A 15,315-nucleotide genomic window follows, 5' to 3' on the forward strand; every position below is an offset into this window, starting at 1 on the left:
ACCAAAAACCAACCAAAAACCAACCAAAAAACCAACCAAAAACCAACCAAAAAACCAACCAAAAACCACTGCAGAGCCAGAGCTGAGCACACTGGTCAGGAGCACCCCACAAGCAGGGGCTCCTGCGCCAACCCCCCCATGCCAGATACAGGGTCAGGAGCAGCTAATTCCCTCCCCATAATTATTAATTTCATGCATATCTTATGCAAAGCCCTGCTTCGCCGACAAGATGGAATTGATTTAATTAGAATTTCCATCATCGAGCCATTTGGATGGCAGCTTTTAATTAGGGAGAGCGTAAAGCACCGCAGGGGCTGGGGCAGGGAGGGGCTGCTCAGAACTCAGTGCTGGGATGGAAGGAGCTGCAGCCCCATCCTGCTGCCCCTTCCCTGGGCACAGGGTCAGGCCCAGGATGCAGCCCTTGGCATCTCCCCGGAGAGGGAAAAGGCAGCGCTAAAACTCCAGGCAGCACAGCAGGCGCAGGAGGATGCTGTCCCTGATCCCTGACACCACCTGTCCCACCCCTCCTCAACAAGCTGTGCCCAGGGACCCCTCAGGGCTGGGGGCAGCCCAGGGGAGCCAGGCAGCTGCGATTTGTTTCAATAAGCCCAGTGAAGAGCAAGGAAATGAAGTGGCAGCGGCGGGTGATTAATCAGAGCGTCCCCCTTCCCGCTCGGGTGAAGGTTTTTTACCTGCTAAGTGGGGATGTCCTGAATCCCTCCATCCCACTGCCCCACAGCCTCGGGGCGCCCTGCCATGAGCCAGGAGGGGCTCAGCGCTGCCAGGAGGGGCTCAGAGCCAGGGCCTGACCCAGCTCTGCACCTGGCAGCCCAGGCAGCGCAGCCTCGCGGGGCTGCGGGTGCCGAGTGCCCGGCTGCAGCGCGGGCAGCGCCGTGCCCAGGTGAATTATTCATGTTGTACAACAGCCCTGCGCCGCAGAGAGCGCCTGCACTCGCTGCCACGGAGAGGAAACAGCCGCCTCAAAGTGCCTGGCACGTGTCAAAGCCATCCTCTGGCTGCTCACCCCACGCTGAGCGCTCGCGCTCCGACTTGTCACAGCTCTTTCTGGATGGGGAGGAAAAATGCACCTCAGATCCCTTTTAGGGCATCCCATTTGCAGGAGAAGGGGCTGGATTCCTTGACACCACCACCGCTGTGGTGGTTCAGCAGCCAGTGGGTAGAGCTGGGGCTGGAGAGGCAGCAGCAAGGGGTGAGAAGGAGCTGGAAGGTGCCAGAGCGCTCCGGCAGTGACGCCAGGGAGATGCTATCACACAGAGCCCAGAGCACGGATTTGGGGAGAGGATTTTCTGCAGGCAGAGCGACGAGGAGTGATGAAACCAGCTTGGACAGAGGATGCCGCATCTGCAAGTTGTTCCACTGATGTACAGCTTTAATTAGGAGGCGGCAGCTAACGAAGGACCCGTTATTTATTTATGTAGCGCAGGAGCGACAAAAGCCCTGGCAGGGAGGAGCAAGGCCAGCCTAGCAGGGAGGGCTGTGCAGGGGCTGGAGCAGGGAGAGGTGCACAGGAGGGAGTGTGGGATGGGACAACAGCAGGGAGAGCATCATTCTGAGACAGGAACAGCACCTGCAGAGTGCTCATGGCCACAGGAGAGAAGGGGGAAAACTGGGGGGGCTGCTGTGCTGGACTTGTGTGGGCTCCTCACCATGGTGGAGTCTGATTCACTCTATGCTGCTTGCTGGATATCCTGGGGCCCTTCCAGATGTGCCAGAGCCTTCCCAGATGTGCTGAAGCCTTCCCCAAGAACCACCTGAGCTCTCCAGAAACCAGAGCACTCAGAGGGCATTTGCAACACCCCGCAGGGAGGAACCCCCTGTGCCAGCTCCCAGCACTTTCTGTCAATGTCCCCGTCCTGGGGGAGCACCGAGGGGGACAGGAGGGACACAGCAACACAGGCCCAAGCGGGAGCAGAGCTCCAGCAAGTGCCATGCCCCAGAGGCAGCTGCCTGTGCCCGAGGCAGTCAGTGCTTTGCTGAACCTCGGAGCAGAGTCACCCACGCTTAAAGGTCAGCGGCGGCGTGAAATGGAAGTCGCCTTATTCTCATTTTAAGCATGTCCCTGCCATAAAAGCAGTGTTTGAATAACAAAGAGCAGCAGCAGCACTCGGGTCATGGTGGGGGGAAGAGCCTCCAGACCCCCCAAACCCCCAGCCCCTGCCTGCTGCAGGAATGGCTGTGCCCAGACATGACCCCAGTCCCATGGGAATGGTGTCCCTGTGCTGGGACCACCGAGGAGGGCACCAACCCCCCCACTGGGATTCCCTGCTGTCTAGGAAGGGCTGAGATTTTCCTTATTCTCCTCTCCCAAGGGGTTTTGAAGTCTCCATCGTCTACCTGCTCATCCCTTCATTTGCATTTCTTCCCCTGCCCCGTTGGGCTGGGATCAGCTCTGGATTAAAGTTCTCAGTGCTCAGGATGCACCGGCAGCAGCACCAGTGCCAGGGCTGCACCTGAGCTCAGTGACATCCTTCTGAACAGGTCACACCTCTTTGCCCAAAGATCAAAACTGGAGGAGAAGGCTGAGGGAAAAAAACAAAAGAACCTAGAAAGACTTCAGTTGCCCCCAACTATTCTGACTGTCACTCTCCTGCCTCCTTCCCCACTTCCAGCCTCCCTCCTCCTCTCCAGAACAAGTATTCAATCTTTTTTGTCTTGGCAAATAGCTTTTAAGTTCCTCCCACTCCCTCTAATTTATATTATTTTAATTATTGAATAGCCCTCTCACTCGTCGCCTGGAACATTAACACGTTTTAAAAAAAAAAGGGACCCAGAAAAATCAAACTCCATCAGCAATCTGGTTCTTCCGTCTTCACTTAACAGCTCCCAGCCCTCCCAGGAGGGGACCCAGCTCTCAGCACGCTGGGCTGGCAGAGGAAGAGGAGGGGAAAGACAGGGGGAAACAGCACCAATCCTGCAGAACAGAGGGGTTTAAAGGTGCTGGGAGAAGGCCAAGATGGGATGGGGCCCCCATTGCCACTGGAGGTGCAGAATATTTACATTTCTCCCTCATTTCTGCAGAGGGACCCTTGTTCACACACTCTGCAGCCCAGGGACGTGGTTGTGGATAAGTGAATGTACAGCAAGGGGGAAAGGAATTATGAACTCCTCAGCATTCCTGCAGCTGGCACAGAGCAAGAGGAAGAGCCCTACTCATCCCACCACAGCCTGAGCACCTCTGGGGCTGGTGGCGCAGGACAAATGTCCCCAGCCTGGTTGATGTCCCCTTGGACTGGAGCACAGCAGCCCCAGCTGTCCCTTGCCATCAGCCATCGCTGCCTCCAGCCCTCTGGCTCAGGTGGGATTTACATTTTGGGGTATAACCCACACCCCCAAAGGAGCATCCCCCAGAATCAGCTCCACACCCACCCTCAGCCCACCTCCCATCCAGCCCCCACCACAGAGCGGGAGCACCAGCGCCACAAAGCCGGGGGAGATGAGACAAAAATCCTCCTGCTCCGAGTGTCGTCAGCGGAGAGGGATGGAGGAAGGGATCCCCAGGGACCCGGGGGAGGCAGGAGAAGCATTTTAACAGCGCCAGCTCTGCCTCCCCCCAGCTGTGGAGGAAGAGGCACACGTGCAGAAACGCTGCCAAAGCACCCGCGGGGGTTTTGCCGAGGGGTTCCCTTCACCTGGCCCAGCCCTACCTTGAAGAGCCGCAGGATGTTGGCCACCATGATGGACACGGAGCTGCCCGAGGCGCCGATGACGCCCACCACCCGCTCGGGCTTGGTGATGATGGGGGGTCCCCCGCTGACACAGCGCACCTCGGTGCTGTCCTTCTCGATGAGGGCCTGCACGAAGGTCAGCGACTGCTCCAGGGCGTGCGTGTCCCGCGAGCACGTGTCCAGGATGCGCGCGCCCAGCGTGATGTTGGGCAGCAGGTCGGGGTCGTTGTTGATGCGGTCCAGGGCGAAGAGCATGGCCTCCAGGCGGTGGATGCCCTTCTCCTTCTTCAGCTCCCCGCAGGCTTTGCCCTCGGCGCCCCGGCCGTGCACGGGGAAGAGCCCCCCGAGCGTGATGTCGCCGTCGATGCGGATGGAGTTCATGTGCGGGTAGCCCTGGCCTTTGGGCTTGGCAGCGCCGCCGGGCGCCCACCCCCAGCTCCAGGCACTCAGGAGGAGGCAGAAGGACAAACGCTCCATGCAAAAGTGACCCCCGCTCATCGCCAAGGCCGTGCTGGGGCAGAGCTCGGGCCGGGAAGGCGGCGCTCAGGGGGCCGGGCTGGGCTGGGCGGGCGGCATGGCTCCGGAGGGATCCCGCTCCGGCTCCGGCTCCGGCTCCGTCAGCGGCGCCCCACGCTGCTGCCGGCCCCGGGGGAGCAGCGGGAGGTCGGGATGCAGGAGGGTGCTGGGGTCTGCATGGCTACACCGGACAGGAGAGGCAGCAGCAGAGCCACGAGCCCACACAAAGCTTCGGGTCCTTCCTCCGGAGACCTTGGAGGGATGGGGAAAAGGGGAGAGAGAAAATTAGGCAGGAGCGGGAAAAGGACATTGGCTGTTCCAGGCTTTCATCAGAGGAAATAAGCACTGGGGATTATTGCAAAAAATAGATCTGGGGCCTCGGGGACATTGCCCCACAGAGCAGCACAGGTCAGTGACCAGCTCAGAGGGGGGTCTGAGACCCTGTCCCTTCTTAAGGGAACTGAGAGGGTGTCCCAAGACAGCGCTCAGAGTGCAGCAAACCCCACACACACCCCCAGCCCTGGTCCCTGCCTATCCTAAAACACCCCTACTTTTCCCAGCTGGTTTTTCAGTCACCTTCCACAAGCCCACTTGTCCGGAGCCCACAGACTGAGGTCTGCATCCTCAGCTAGAGCCAGGCACTGCCGAAACCCAGCGTTCCAGATCCCAGTCACAACCCAAAGCCCCGCGCTCCTGCCGCTCTCCCTTCAGGGCACTGATTCCTGCACCAGCAGCTGCTTCCCTTATCCACGGCTTCCAGCAGCAGATATCGACAGTACCTGAGCTGTCCCTGCCCCAGCAGCACAGCCCCTGCCTCAGTTTCCCCCCCGAGGCCGGCTCGCCCTCATGCCCATCCCCGCCGTCGTCTCCCAGCAGCCGCTGATGGATGCTGAGGGCAGCGCATGATTAATGCAGGCTCCAAAAGCAGCGAGGAGCCGAGCAGGCAAATGCATTCCCCAGGCAGGACGAGCAGCAACAGTGAGACCAAGGAAACAGCTTAAATTAATCTCAGCTCAAGCCCAGAGTCGGCACCCAAGCTGGACAGAGTCTCACCAGCCCCAAGGAGCTCCCGCTCCGCAGCCATCCCAGCCAGCAGGACCCAGGCTTCAACTCACCTCCATAAATTATGCACCTCCCCACCCGCCGCAGCCGCTTGAAGGCCCATCTCCAAAGCGATTCTGACAGCCGGGGCTTTTAAGGAACCAGAATTACCCGGTGCCCAGCTCCGTGCTTCCAAAGGCAGGAGGTTGGGAATGCTGCAGCAAAACCCCCGCCCCAGCCTGCCGGGAGAGCCCAGCTCGGATGGGGATCACGGACAGGGATCAGACCTCTGCATGGTCCTGCTCCCCTGCAAGCACCACCCCACGCATCGCCAGTGGGCACGGAGCAGGGGAATGTGGCTCCTGCACGGTCTGGGAGCGGGTCAGGCTCTGCCCGTGCTGAGGAGGAGGATGGGGAGATGAAGGGATGCTCAGACACCACAGCTGCCTTCAGAGCCCCGCACCAGGCAAAAGCAGGTCAGCTCTCCCACCCTCCTCCCTGGAGCTGCAACACTTGTGCCCATCAAAGGTGGGATGCTCACACCATGGAGCTGCTCCCAGGAAAACCCTCAGAGCCCACGGCAGCTCCCGCAGAGCTGGCAGTGCCCCCAGAGCCCACTGCCTCTCCCTTTCTTCTTTTAAGCTTTTTCCCTCTCTGTTCTCTCCCCTTTGTGGCTCCTTTGATCATATAATCTGAACGAACTGAAGGTAAAAATATCACGGCAGGCAAGAAGAAAGCACAAATAATGGGGAGAGGAGGAGGGAGCTGGTTCGGATCCCTCACGGGGGAGATGGAGCCGGAGTTACCCGATGAGCCCCTGCTCCAAGGGGTGACAGATGAGCCCCCCTGTCCCCCCCACCTGTCCCCAGCAGCTCCTCAGCCACACACAGCTCACTGCTCCCACACAGCCCAGACCTTGGTTCCACCGTGCCTGAGCCTCCCCAAAGCAGCTGCTCCACCAGGGGCACATCTGGAGGGAGGTGCACATCTGGAGGAAGACACCTGCCCACAGCAGGTGCTCACGGAGCGGGGAACATCCTTACCCACACACACTGGGCGGCGAGGGGCCACAGCCACCCTCCTGTTCCACCTGCACGGCTCCACAGGGGCACCACGAGGGTGGCAATAACAGGGTGGGATCACCACTCAGCATGGTGCTTACCCCAGCCTGAAGGAAGGAGAAATTCTGTTTTCTCCCACTTCCACCAGCACAGCATCGGGGAGGACAGAGCCCTCCCATCACCCTCATCCCGGCTGTGCCACAGCCCGACCTGGGAGGCGGCACAAGCACCAAGCAAACCGAGATCTCCCGGGTGTGGGTCATCCCCTGCCCGTGCCAGGGCGGGCTGGGCAGTGCCAGGGCGGAGGGAGCCGGTGCTGCTGCCCCAGGACAGGCAGAGCCCGGCGGGTCCCGGCGCCCCGGACACGGGCCGGGTGGCACGGTGGCATCCTGCTCCCCTCTAGTGGTGGCCACCGGGCCACCGGCACCGTCAGCCTCGGAGGGCCCTGCAAGGAACAGGAGAGGGCTCAGCTGGGCAGGCGAGCCCCTCTTGGGCCACCTGGTCTAGTGGAAAGTGTCCGTGCCCATTTCAAGGGCTGGAACTGGGTGAGCGTTAAGGTCCCTTCCAGCCCGAACCATTCTGTGGTTCCATTAAATCAAACTCTGATTAAAAATTCCCCCACGTCACAGAGATCTCCTGCTGCAAAACCCTCTCCAGTGCCTGGAGGAGCAGCCAGCCACCCCAGGCATCCCCTCCGTGGCTCCTTCCCGCAGCTCCTCCTGCACGTCCCGGCAAGCACTGCCCGGGCTGGACTGAGGGGGACACACTCCGGGCAGACCCCGCTCCCCAGAGCTCTGCCTGCAGCAGGATCCATCATCTTTAGTTCAAAGCCAGAGCATTTCCTGGGGCTCGTTAAACCCAGCAGAAGCTGAGCTGGGCACAGCCCAGGAGATGCAGCAATAATCGGCCAAGAGCACCCAGCGCTCACCTGCACCCATCCCCAGCTGCCAACGAGCCCAGCTCCACCAGCACCAGAGATTCCAGCCCAGCCCTGGCACTGGGAGGGCTGTGCCAGCTTAAGCCACGCTGGTTCCTACCAGCTCCACAGCATCTTTTTGAAAATCAAGGCTATTTCTTTCCCCACCTGCTCTTCCTCCAGCAAGCAGGGCCAGCCAGCAGGCAGCACAATATCCCAATTAGTGTACACTCACTCTTCCCGCTTGCAAGCAGCTACAGGGTACTTTGCTTGGCTCCTGGTCTTTTTAATTGCAAAAGCTCCATGAAGTAGAGCAGAATTGAGACGTGGACAGAGGGAGGGGATGCCAGGTTAAGTTCTCTCCCGACAGGCAAAACCTTAAGTATTCAGGTCCAGTACCTCGGCGTCCGCTCGGAGAAGCAAGGCCACGGCTCAGCAGGCAGCAGAGAGCAGAGACCCCAGATTGTGCCCTCCAAACAGCCCCAGTGAGCTCCAAAACACAGCCCCAGCCCCAGCAACCCCTCAATCGATGCATGAACCGATAGCACAATGCTCGCACAAGCCTGAGCTCATCATCAAAGTGCCAAACTCGTCCTCTCTGCAACCAGGTCCTGCCAGCACCTGTGGTGGGGAAAAGCTGGGTATGACCACCCACCTCAGTGCCCCGGAGCATCTCCTGAAGGATGCTGAAGTCCAACCAAAAGTGCTCCCGTAGGGCGCAGACGAGACCCAGGGAACATGCATCACCCCATACTTCTACATGTCCTTAACTGCAGCAAGCCCTCTCCTTCCGCCTCCCTCCCGCTGCCAAGCAGGTCAGGGCTAATCCCTCACTTTGAAGGATGGGCTGGCGCGGCAGGGGGGGAAGGCGAGCAGGATCCAGCCCCGGAGCAAGCGGAGAAGGAGCAGCAGCAGCTCACAGCTCACCTTGCGGGCAGGAGCGCGAGGTGTCCGCGGGCAGCCAGCGCAGAGCTCCAGCTGGCAGGGAAGGAGGGAGGGAGGGAGGGAGGGAAGGAGCCGCCGCTGGTCCCCGCTCCTGCCACGTGCAGCAGAATCCCGCAATTAATTTTTTATCGCCATCTGCAATTTGGGACGGCGCTGGCTCTGAGCGAGAGCGCGGCCCGAGTGCCCGGCAGTGCCCGCGGCAGCGCGCGGGGTCCCCGCTCCCCATCACGCCCACGCCCCGACACTGCGGCCTGGCAGTGCCAGCCCCTGCCCACACCCCCCCGGCGGTGACTCCTGAGACCCCCATCCTCAGCCGGGCTCTGTGCGGGGCCATCCAGGGAACTGCAGGGAGGAGAACCCTCCGTGAGATGCAGTGCCCAGGAGGAAGAGCCGGTGCCCGCAGCGGGCACGCAGCCGGGGAGGGCGGCGGGCGCGGGTTCACCTATGTTATAATTAGGACCTGCCACTTCTTCAAGCCGTTGCCTTTCTGGGAAGAGCTGGAAGGGGGTGGCTGAGCTGACAAATCCATCCTCCTCCTGCCTGATGCCAAAGTTGAAGCACGTGATGCTCTTTTTCGGGGAGCCGTTAGGCCGCTCCGCAGGGCGATGCTGGCCCCTGGCATGTGGGGCCAGGCCACGGTTCCAGTCGAGCTTGGATTCCCATGGGAAAATGCCCTGGATGCTGCTCTGACACTCCGGGGTGCAGCTCAGCACCACTAAACCAGTGCCTGATGGCATCCTCAGAAGGGCTCTGCCTGCAGCCCCCCAGCCTGGGGCAGCTGGAGCCACCACTGCCCATGGGGACCCTCTGCCATCACCGAGGGACCACCCCCAGCAGGAGCACTGTCCCTCCAGCCCGGCCAGGCTGGCCACGGTCAGGAGGGATCTCTGCACATCCCATCGGACCGAGCCCCCCAGCACAGAGGGGGGAAAGGGTCTTGTCCCAGCTCTCCCCCTCGCAGCCTAGCCCGGCACATCCCCAGAGCATCCCCCGCTGCTGATGCAGATAAACGCCGCTTACAGGGCACAAACGCGGCGAAGGAAACGAGCTTTTTCTTTTGGCAGTTCTCGTGGTGTTTTCCCGAGCTCCTCGCTGCATTCAACAGATCAGCTCTGCTCCTTCTGTTCCATCCTTCCATCCCTCCGCCCCTCCCCGAGCCCTGCCCGGGGCACACGGCCACTGCCCGTGGGCTCCTGCGGTGACCGCCAGCCCTGCCCGGTGCCACCCCCGCCGAGCCCCGAGCCACAGGTCACCTGCAGCGCGATGGCGATGGCAAAGGCGGTGACTCACCCGCAGCCTCTCCGTCGCAGCCGCCGCCGAAGGCAGCGGGCATCCCCCAGCGCCGGAGCAGCCCACGGAAAATCACCCGGCTGGCAGAGCACGGCAAAACTCATCACACCGAGGGGAGGAGGAGGAGGAGGAGGAGGTGGAGGAGGAGGACGGCTGGCGGGGCTGCACCCGGGCACGCAGTGGGAGAGTTCTCCGCTTTTTTCGCACGGTTGCCAACTTCCCCAGCGGCTCCCGACGCCTCAGATCCGCTCGCCCGGAGAGCGCCAAGGAGCGGGAGAACGCTCGGGAGAGGAACCGGCCCCGGGCCGGAGCGGGGCTCTGCCCGGCCAAGGGGGGCTCCGAGGGGTCGCTCCGGTACCGAGGAAGGGTCGTACCCCCACAGCCCCTCCGAGCTGGCAGGGGAAGCGCCCTCGGCCCCTCGCCGCTCTGCTGTCCCCCCTGCCCTGCCCTGCGGCGGCTCTGCGGGCGCTGCCCGCTGCGGCGAGGCGAGGGCAGCCCCCGGTCACGGCCACCCCCCCTGCCCGCTGCTCCTGCCCCGACCCCTGCCAGCTCCCTCCGGCCGGACCAGCCCCCCGGCTCCCCTCGCGGGGCCCTCGCCGGGCAGCGGGCACCTCTGGGGACAAAGGTGGCGGGTTGGGGACCGGGGCAGGGGGTGCCCTCCGTGCCCCTGGCGGGGGGAGCGGCGGGGCGAGGAGGGGGCAGCGCTCCGCAGTGCCCAGCGATGAAAAACGCGATGAGTGGGAGCGGGGGGAGCGCTGGGGGTTCCGGGCTGCAGCCCCCGCTGTCGCAGCCCCCCCAGCCCAAAAATAGAAGGAAAGGCGGAAAATTCTCCGGAGCGTTGTGGAGGGGGGCAGCGGCGAGGCTGCGGGGAGGGGGAGCGGGGGGCACTCCAGCCGCGGGGGAAGGTGCGGGGACACCGGGACGCGCCCCCCGCGCCGCCCGCACTTACCCGCGGGCAGTGCCAAGTTGGCGGCGCCGCCGGCCCCGTCTCCGCCCGGTGCCCGGTGCCCGGTGCCCGGTGCCCGGTGCCCGGTGCCCGGTGCCGCGATCCGCCCCCGGCCCGGGGGCGCGGGCAGCCCGGGGGGGCCCTGCGGCGTGCGGCGGGGGCGGCCCCGGCCCCCCCAGCCCCGGCCCGGCCCGGGAGCCGAGCGAGCCGCAGCCGGGCGGGACCCGCCGCGCTCCGCGCACCGCAGCCGCGGCGAGGAGGAGGAGGAGGAGGAAGAGGTGGAGAAGGGGGAGGAGGAGGGGGAAAAGGGGGAGGAGGAGGAGAGCCGAGGCCGGGGAAGTTTTGCATGAAGAGGAGCTGGGAAGCCCGCCGCCGGCTTTGCCAGCCTCTTAAAGCACTAGCGCAGCGCGGGGACCCCCGGCTGCTGGGGGAAGGGTCTCCCCGCCAGGCTGCTCCCTGCAGCGCCAGCCATCCTCCGGTTCCCTTCTCCAGGTGGGAGCATCTCCCGCAAGCAGCGACAGGGAGGATGCTGTCACCCCAAGCGTTGCCCTTCTCTTCCCCCTCCCACCAAACGCTGCCAACCCCCCGCCCGCTTTCCCCGTCTGTCCCCCCCGCTTGGCCCCGCGGCCCCGAGGAGCCCGGCGTGCGGTGTCGATTCATTAATCCAGCGAAAACACGAGCCCCCGGTAATGGCCATTGACACGTTAACTGCTGCCATCCATCACGGTAATGACACGGCGGCGATCGCTCGGTCACCGGAGCAATTAGGGCACACCTGCGGGCACGCGGGGCTGCCGGAGCTCCCAGCCCCTCCTGGGGGACCCACCCGCAGGGTCTGGCTCTGGGGAGGGGGCTCTGCCCTCTCCCAGCACCAAAGAACCGAGCACGGACCACAAACGCGCAATTCCAGCCCCATCTTCCCCGAGGGGTGACTTGTGTTGCTCGTTTGTAACAGAGAAATCGCAGCCCTGGTGAGGGTCAGCCAGGGCCCAGGCGGGCCGGCTGCCCTCGGAAAAGGCTCCTTTTCACCCAAGTCCTGGTTAGGAGGGTGGGGAGGAGCCCGTTTTGCCGAAGCACTGGGGATTGCCCGGCGCCGGTGCTGGGATTTGAAAGAGCCCTGGCCTCCCCAGGGAGATGCAGCACCTGAAAAGCTGCCCAGCCACGCTCCTGCCACTGGAACATTCCCGTGGATCCAGGTGCTCAGAGCTGCAGAGCCACCAGGCTGTTGCAGTGGTTTTGTTTACAGCGGGAGCAAGACAAGAGTGGTGTTTGTGTTACTCTGCCTCAGTGGGACAGAGGAGGGGCACAGCCCCACGACCCCCGTGTGAGCACCCCCAGCCACGGCAGTGCTGAACCCAAAGGAAATCTGCACTGTGCTCACTGGGGAGGGGACACAGAGACCAAGCCCCTGGGAGGACAGGACCCCCTGCCTGGCCCAGGCCAGGGCTGAGGGGACTCCAGACACCACCGGATAAGCCAGGCACAAATCCCTTGCCAAAAGTAGCTTTTAGAGGCACCCTAAGGTCAAAGACCCTGCTCCAAATCGGGTGAAGCCCTCAGCCTCTGGGGATTTCTAGGACACGTGTTTGCCTTCAAGGAGAAACAAGGGTGCTCTGCTCACAGCCTGGGGTCACGAGGACTCCAGGCCACCCTGCTCTCACCTTCCCAGTCCCAAAGAATCCCTGGGGGAAGGTGTTTGGGATAAATTGTGGAGGATTTTGGCTGAAGCACCACCTGAGCTGCTCTGGCAGCTGGCTAATTCAGGAGTGCCTCACTGCTGCCCTGGCTCCAGTGGAAAATCATAACCCAGCCCTGCCAAGGATTCAACCCCCTGAATCCCAGGGACTGCAGGGTGCTCGTCCCACCACGGCCGAGCTGGCAGTGCCTCTCTTCTCCTCTCCAAACCTCACGGCCTGCACGTCTCCCCTGCTCACAGCCCCTGCCAGCCAGAACCCAAAATACCAGCGCAGCCTCGTGTCACCACCGAGCCCAATTAACATTTGGAAATCCAGCCGAGGCCGACGATTCCCCCGGCACAACGGGAAAGGCCACGGCGTGGGGCTGAGAGCAGGGGAGACACCCCGGCGATTGCAGGGCTGGGGTTACCCCAGAGCAGCTCTGCAAACCCCACAGAGTCTCTGCCAGGGCTCCTGCTCAGCGCCGGGGTCAGAGCTGACCGAAGCCTCCAGGAGAGTCCGATGCCATCAGCAAATGGACTCGGAGAATTCCGCCAGGATCGATGTCAGCTCCGCGGGCACGGAGCCAGGGGAGCTGAGCGAGTTCCTCGTCCCGAGGGCAGGGCTGGGGCCCCGGCCTGTTCCAGCTCCGTGCTCCGGTCCATCCAGGCTGCCCCAGCACCTCCGGGGCCCCCAGCAGCCTCTCCCTGCACTCCCGGGCTCCGTGCAGGACGCTCTGGGTGCCCTGACCCCGCTCATCCCATAGCAGGCACAGCTCTGGGCTCACAGCCCCAGCCTCTCACTGCCCTGGCCCCCAGCCAGCCAGGAAGGTCACCCTGTCCACTGCTGAGGCCACCAAGCGCCATCCAGGAGACACAACTGCTTGCAATTTGATGATTTTTTTTTTTTTTTTTTTTTTTATAATATAGGAAAACTTGAAACCGCATCTTATGGACTGGACATTCCGGCTCAGCTCTGAAAAAGGGCTCTGAATAATTTATGGCCGAGCCACCACCTCCTCCTTCCTCCTCGTGGGTCACTCCTGTCAAAGAGATGGAGGCTCAGGAATCACACCCAGCCCTTTTCATCTGGGGGCCCGCATTGCCAGTGCCTGCAATTGCCTGGGGTGTGAATTCCCTCCTGGATAGAAGGGTGCGGAAAATAAATCTTTAATTCAAAGTGAAATATTAATAGAACTGTAATTAGCTGTAATATCTACACAATTAAAAAGCAGGAGGCCTGGCAAGAGCTATTTTCGTGTGTATTTAAGGAAAAATAAGTTTGCAGGGTAATAAGGGGTGGGGGTGGCTGGGGATGCTTTTCCAGTGTCCCAATTGTCTGAGGGAGAAACGTGGCCGGGAGCAGCAGCAGCAGCACAGGGACACAGGTCCTGCAGTGCTGGTGGGACAGGAAGAAATAAAAGGAGAGGTCAGAAGGAAAGAAAAGAGCAGAGGAAGGATTTGAGGAGGAAAAGAAAGAAAGAAGAGCCATGATGACAGTTTTGTCCTGCTCCTCGGGGATTTTGTAGCAAAGGGAAGATTTTCACTGACGTCAGGCAGAGCCGAGCCGTAGCAAGAGGACAGGGATGGGAAAAGTGTCTGTGGAAGTTGGCAGGGAATGAGGGGGGTGACCCTGGCTCAGCCCCCACGTTTTCCAGCAGGAATTGCATGAGCTGCTTGCAAAAAAGCCATCAGCTCACCCTGAGCTGGGCAGCCACCGAAGGGACAAACAAAACCGCAAAACAAAACCAGCAGAATAACTCAGCTCAGCCCCTCCAAAAACACCTCAATAATAGGCCAAGGAGGGGGAAAAAAAAAAAAAAAAAAAAAAAAAAAAAGCAGCCTTGGTTTTCTTTCCTGAAGAAAGAGACTCCCACACAGCCTCAGCACATGAAGGTGGGTAATGGATCTGGATCTTTCGGGAGCAGCACTGCCTGTGCTCGCATGGGCTTGACATTCACACATCGGGTCCGTGCCTCTCTCGAGGAGTGGGGATAATGGCATGCCGAATGTCAGACCACTTAAATATATATAAAACTCATTATACGCCTCATGACTAACAGATCTTGATGGGAAAAGTTGCATTTTAAAGAAATGCGGGGAAAAAAAAAAGAAAAAAAAAGAAAAAAAGAAAAAAAGAAAAAAAAAAAACCCATCCGGGCTTGCGGGGAGGAATTAGCAATGAACGAGGGATGATTCGGCTGCAGGCTGGGAGTGATGACAACTCCTCCTCCTCCTCCTCGTGAGGAAAGCTCCTGCACCTGTGCCAGCTCCCTGGCAGCCTTTCACCTGCTTTGGGGGCTGTCGAGCTCCCACCAGAGGCTTTCCTTTAGCCCGGGGTCCTGCCAGGCACCCACAGCCCCCAGCTGATGTGGGACCCCCAGAGAAACCCCAAGGTGGCACCAAGGAACCAGCCCGGCCTCTTGGAGGCCACCAAGGGGACATTCCTGGGCTCCTGGGCTTTTCCCCCATGGCAGCAAGGAGGGGATGGAGCGCACTGAGGAGCTGGGCAATGCCTCTCTCTCCAAAGCTCCTCTTGCTGCAGGCTCTTCTCGGGGGGTTATTCCCCTTTCTTGGCTGTCTCCAGCCTAAAAATGCCCCTCTGTGCCTCCCTGCTGCCGTGACACGAGGACAAAGAGCCCGTGCCTGGCTGTGGGAGCCCGAAGTCGGGCAGCTCCATCGCTCTTCTGCTCTACAACAGTTCCACCTAATGGTGAGAGAGCTGCTGAGGAGACAGCCAGCCCAGGGCAGACCCGCAGGGGACACCCCAGGAGCAGAGCAGAGGCAGCTCAGCTCAGCACAGCCATGGGCCCTGCCAGCCTCAGCCCCCAGGAAGGAAAAGCTGCTGCTTTGCCCCTGCACTGACCCATGAGGTGGTTCCAGCATCTCCAAAAACGGGGAGTTCTGTCAGCATGTCCTGCATCCCTCCTGCAGCTGCTGCTCCAGCATGGGGCAGGAACAGGGGATTTGGGAGCCTTGGAGCCCAGCCCTGCACCCCACTTTGCTGCTCACAGGAAAACACGGGGGCTCCCTCCTGCTGGATGTGCCCCCAGCCTGATCCACTCAGTGCAGCAGGTGAGCTGCTCCCATCCCAGCTGGAAGCTGTCACTTTATAGAAAAGGAGGGAAGGGCTCAGGCCCAGGGCCTGCTGAGCGGCCAGAGGTTATTTTGGGCAGTGATTACTCCAAATTTGGGGTTTGAACAATACAGAAACATGAAAAGCTGAGGCACAATGTTCT

At 61.4% G+C, this 15,315-nt stretch overlaps 1 protein-coding gene across 3 annotated transcripts in view; it reads right to left on the bottom strand.

The window, feature by feature from the left end:
- Nucleotides 1-10,486, bottom strand: part of GRM4 (glutamate metabotropic receptor 4) — a 35,410-nt gene extending 24,924 nt beyond the window's left edge. For 2 of the 3 annotated variants that reach the window (XM_063178142.1, XM_063178140.1), the window contains exons 1-2: nt 10,405-10,486; nt 3,666-4,454 (exon numbers count right to left, since the gene is read on the bottom strand). In XM_063178142.1, coding sequence (XP_063034212.1) covers nt 3,666-4,184 — 519 coding nt within the window. In that variant the 5' untranslated portion in view covers nt 4,185-4,454; nt 10,405-10,486. Of the gene's footprint in view, nt 1-3,665; nt 4,455-9,455; nt 9,541-10,404 lie in introns of those variants that run through there. The other variant, XM_063178141.1, reaches the window with a different exon arrangement.
- Nucleotides 10,487-15,315: the final 4,829 nt, after the last annotated feature.

The sequence above is a fragment of the Melospiza melodia genome, chromosome 28 (assembly GCF_035770615.1).
Source record: "Melospiza melodia melodia isolate bMelMel2 chromosome 28, bMelMel2.pri, whole genome shotgun sequence".
Taxonomy (NCBI): domain Eukaryota; kingdom Metazoa; phylum Chordata; class Aves; order Passeriformes; family Passerellidae; genus Melospiza; species Melospiza melodia.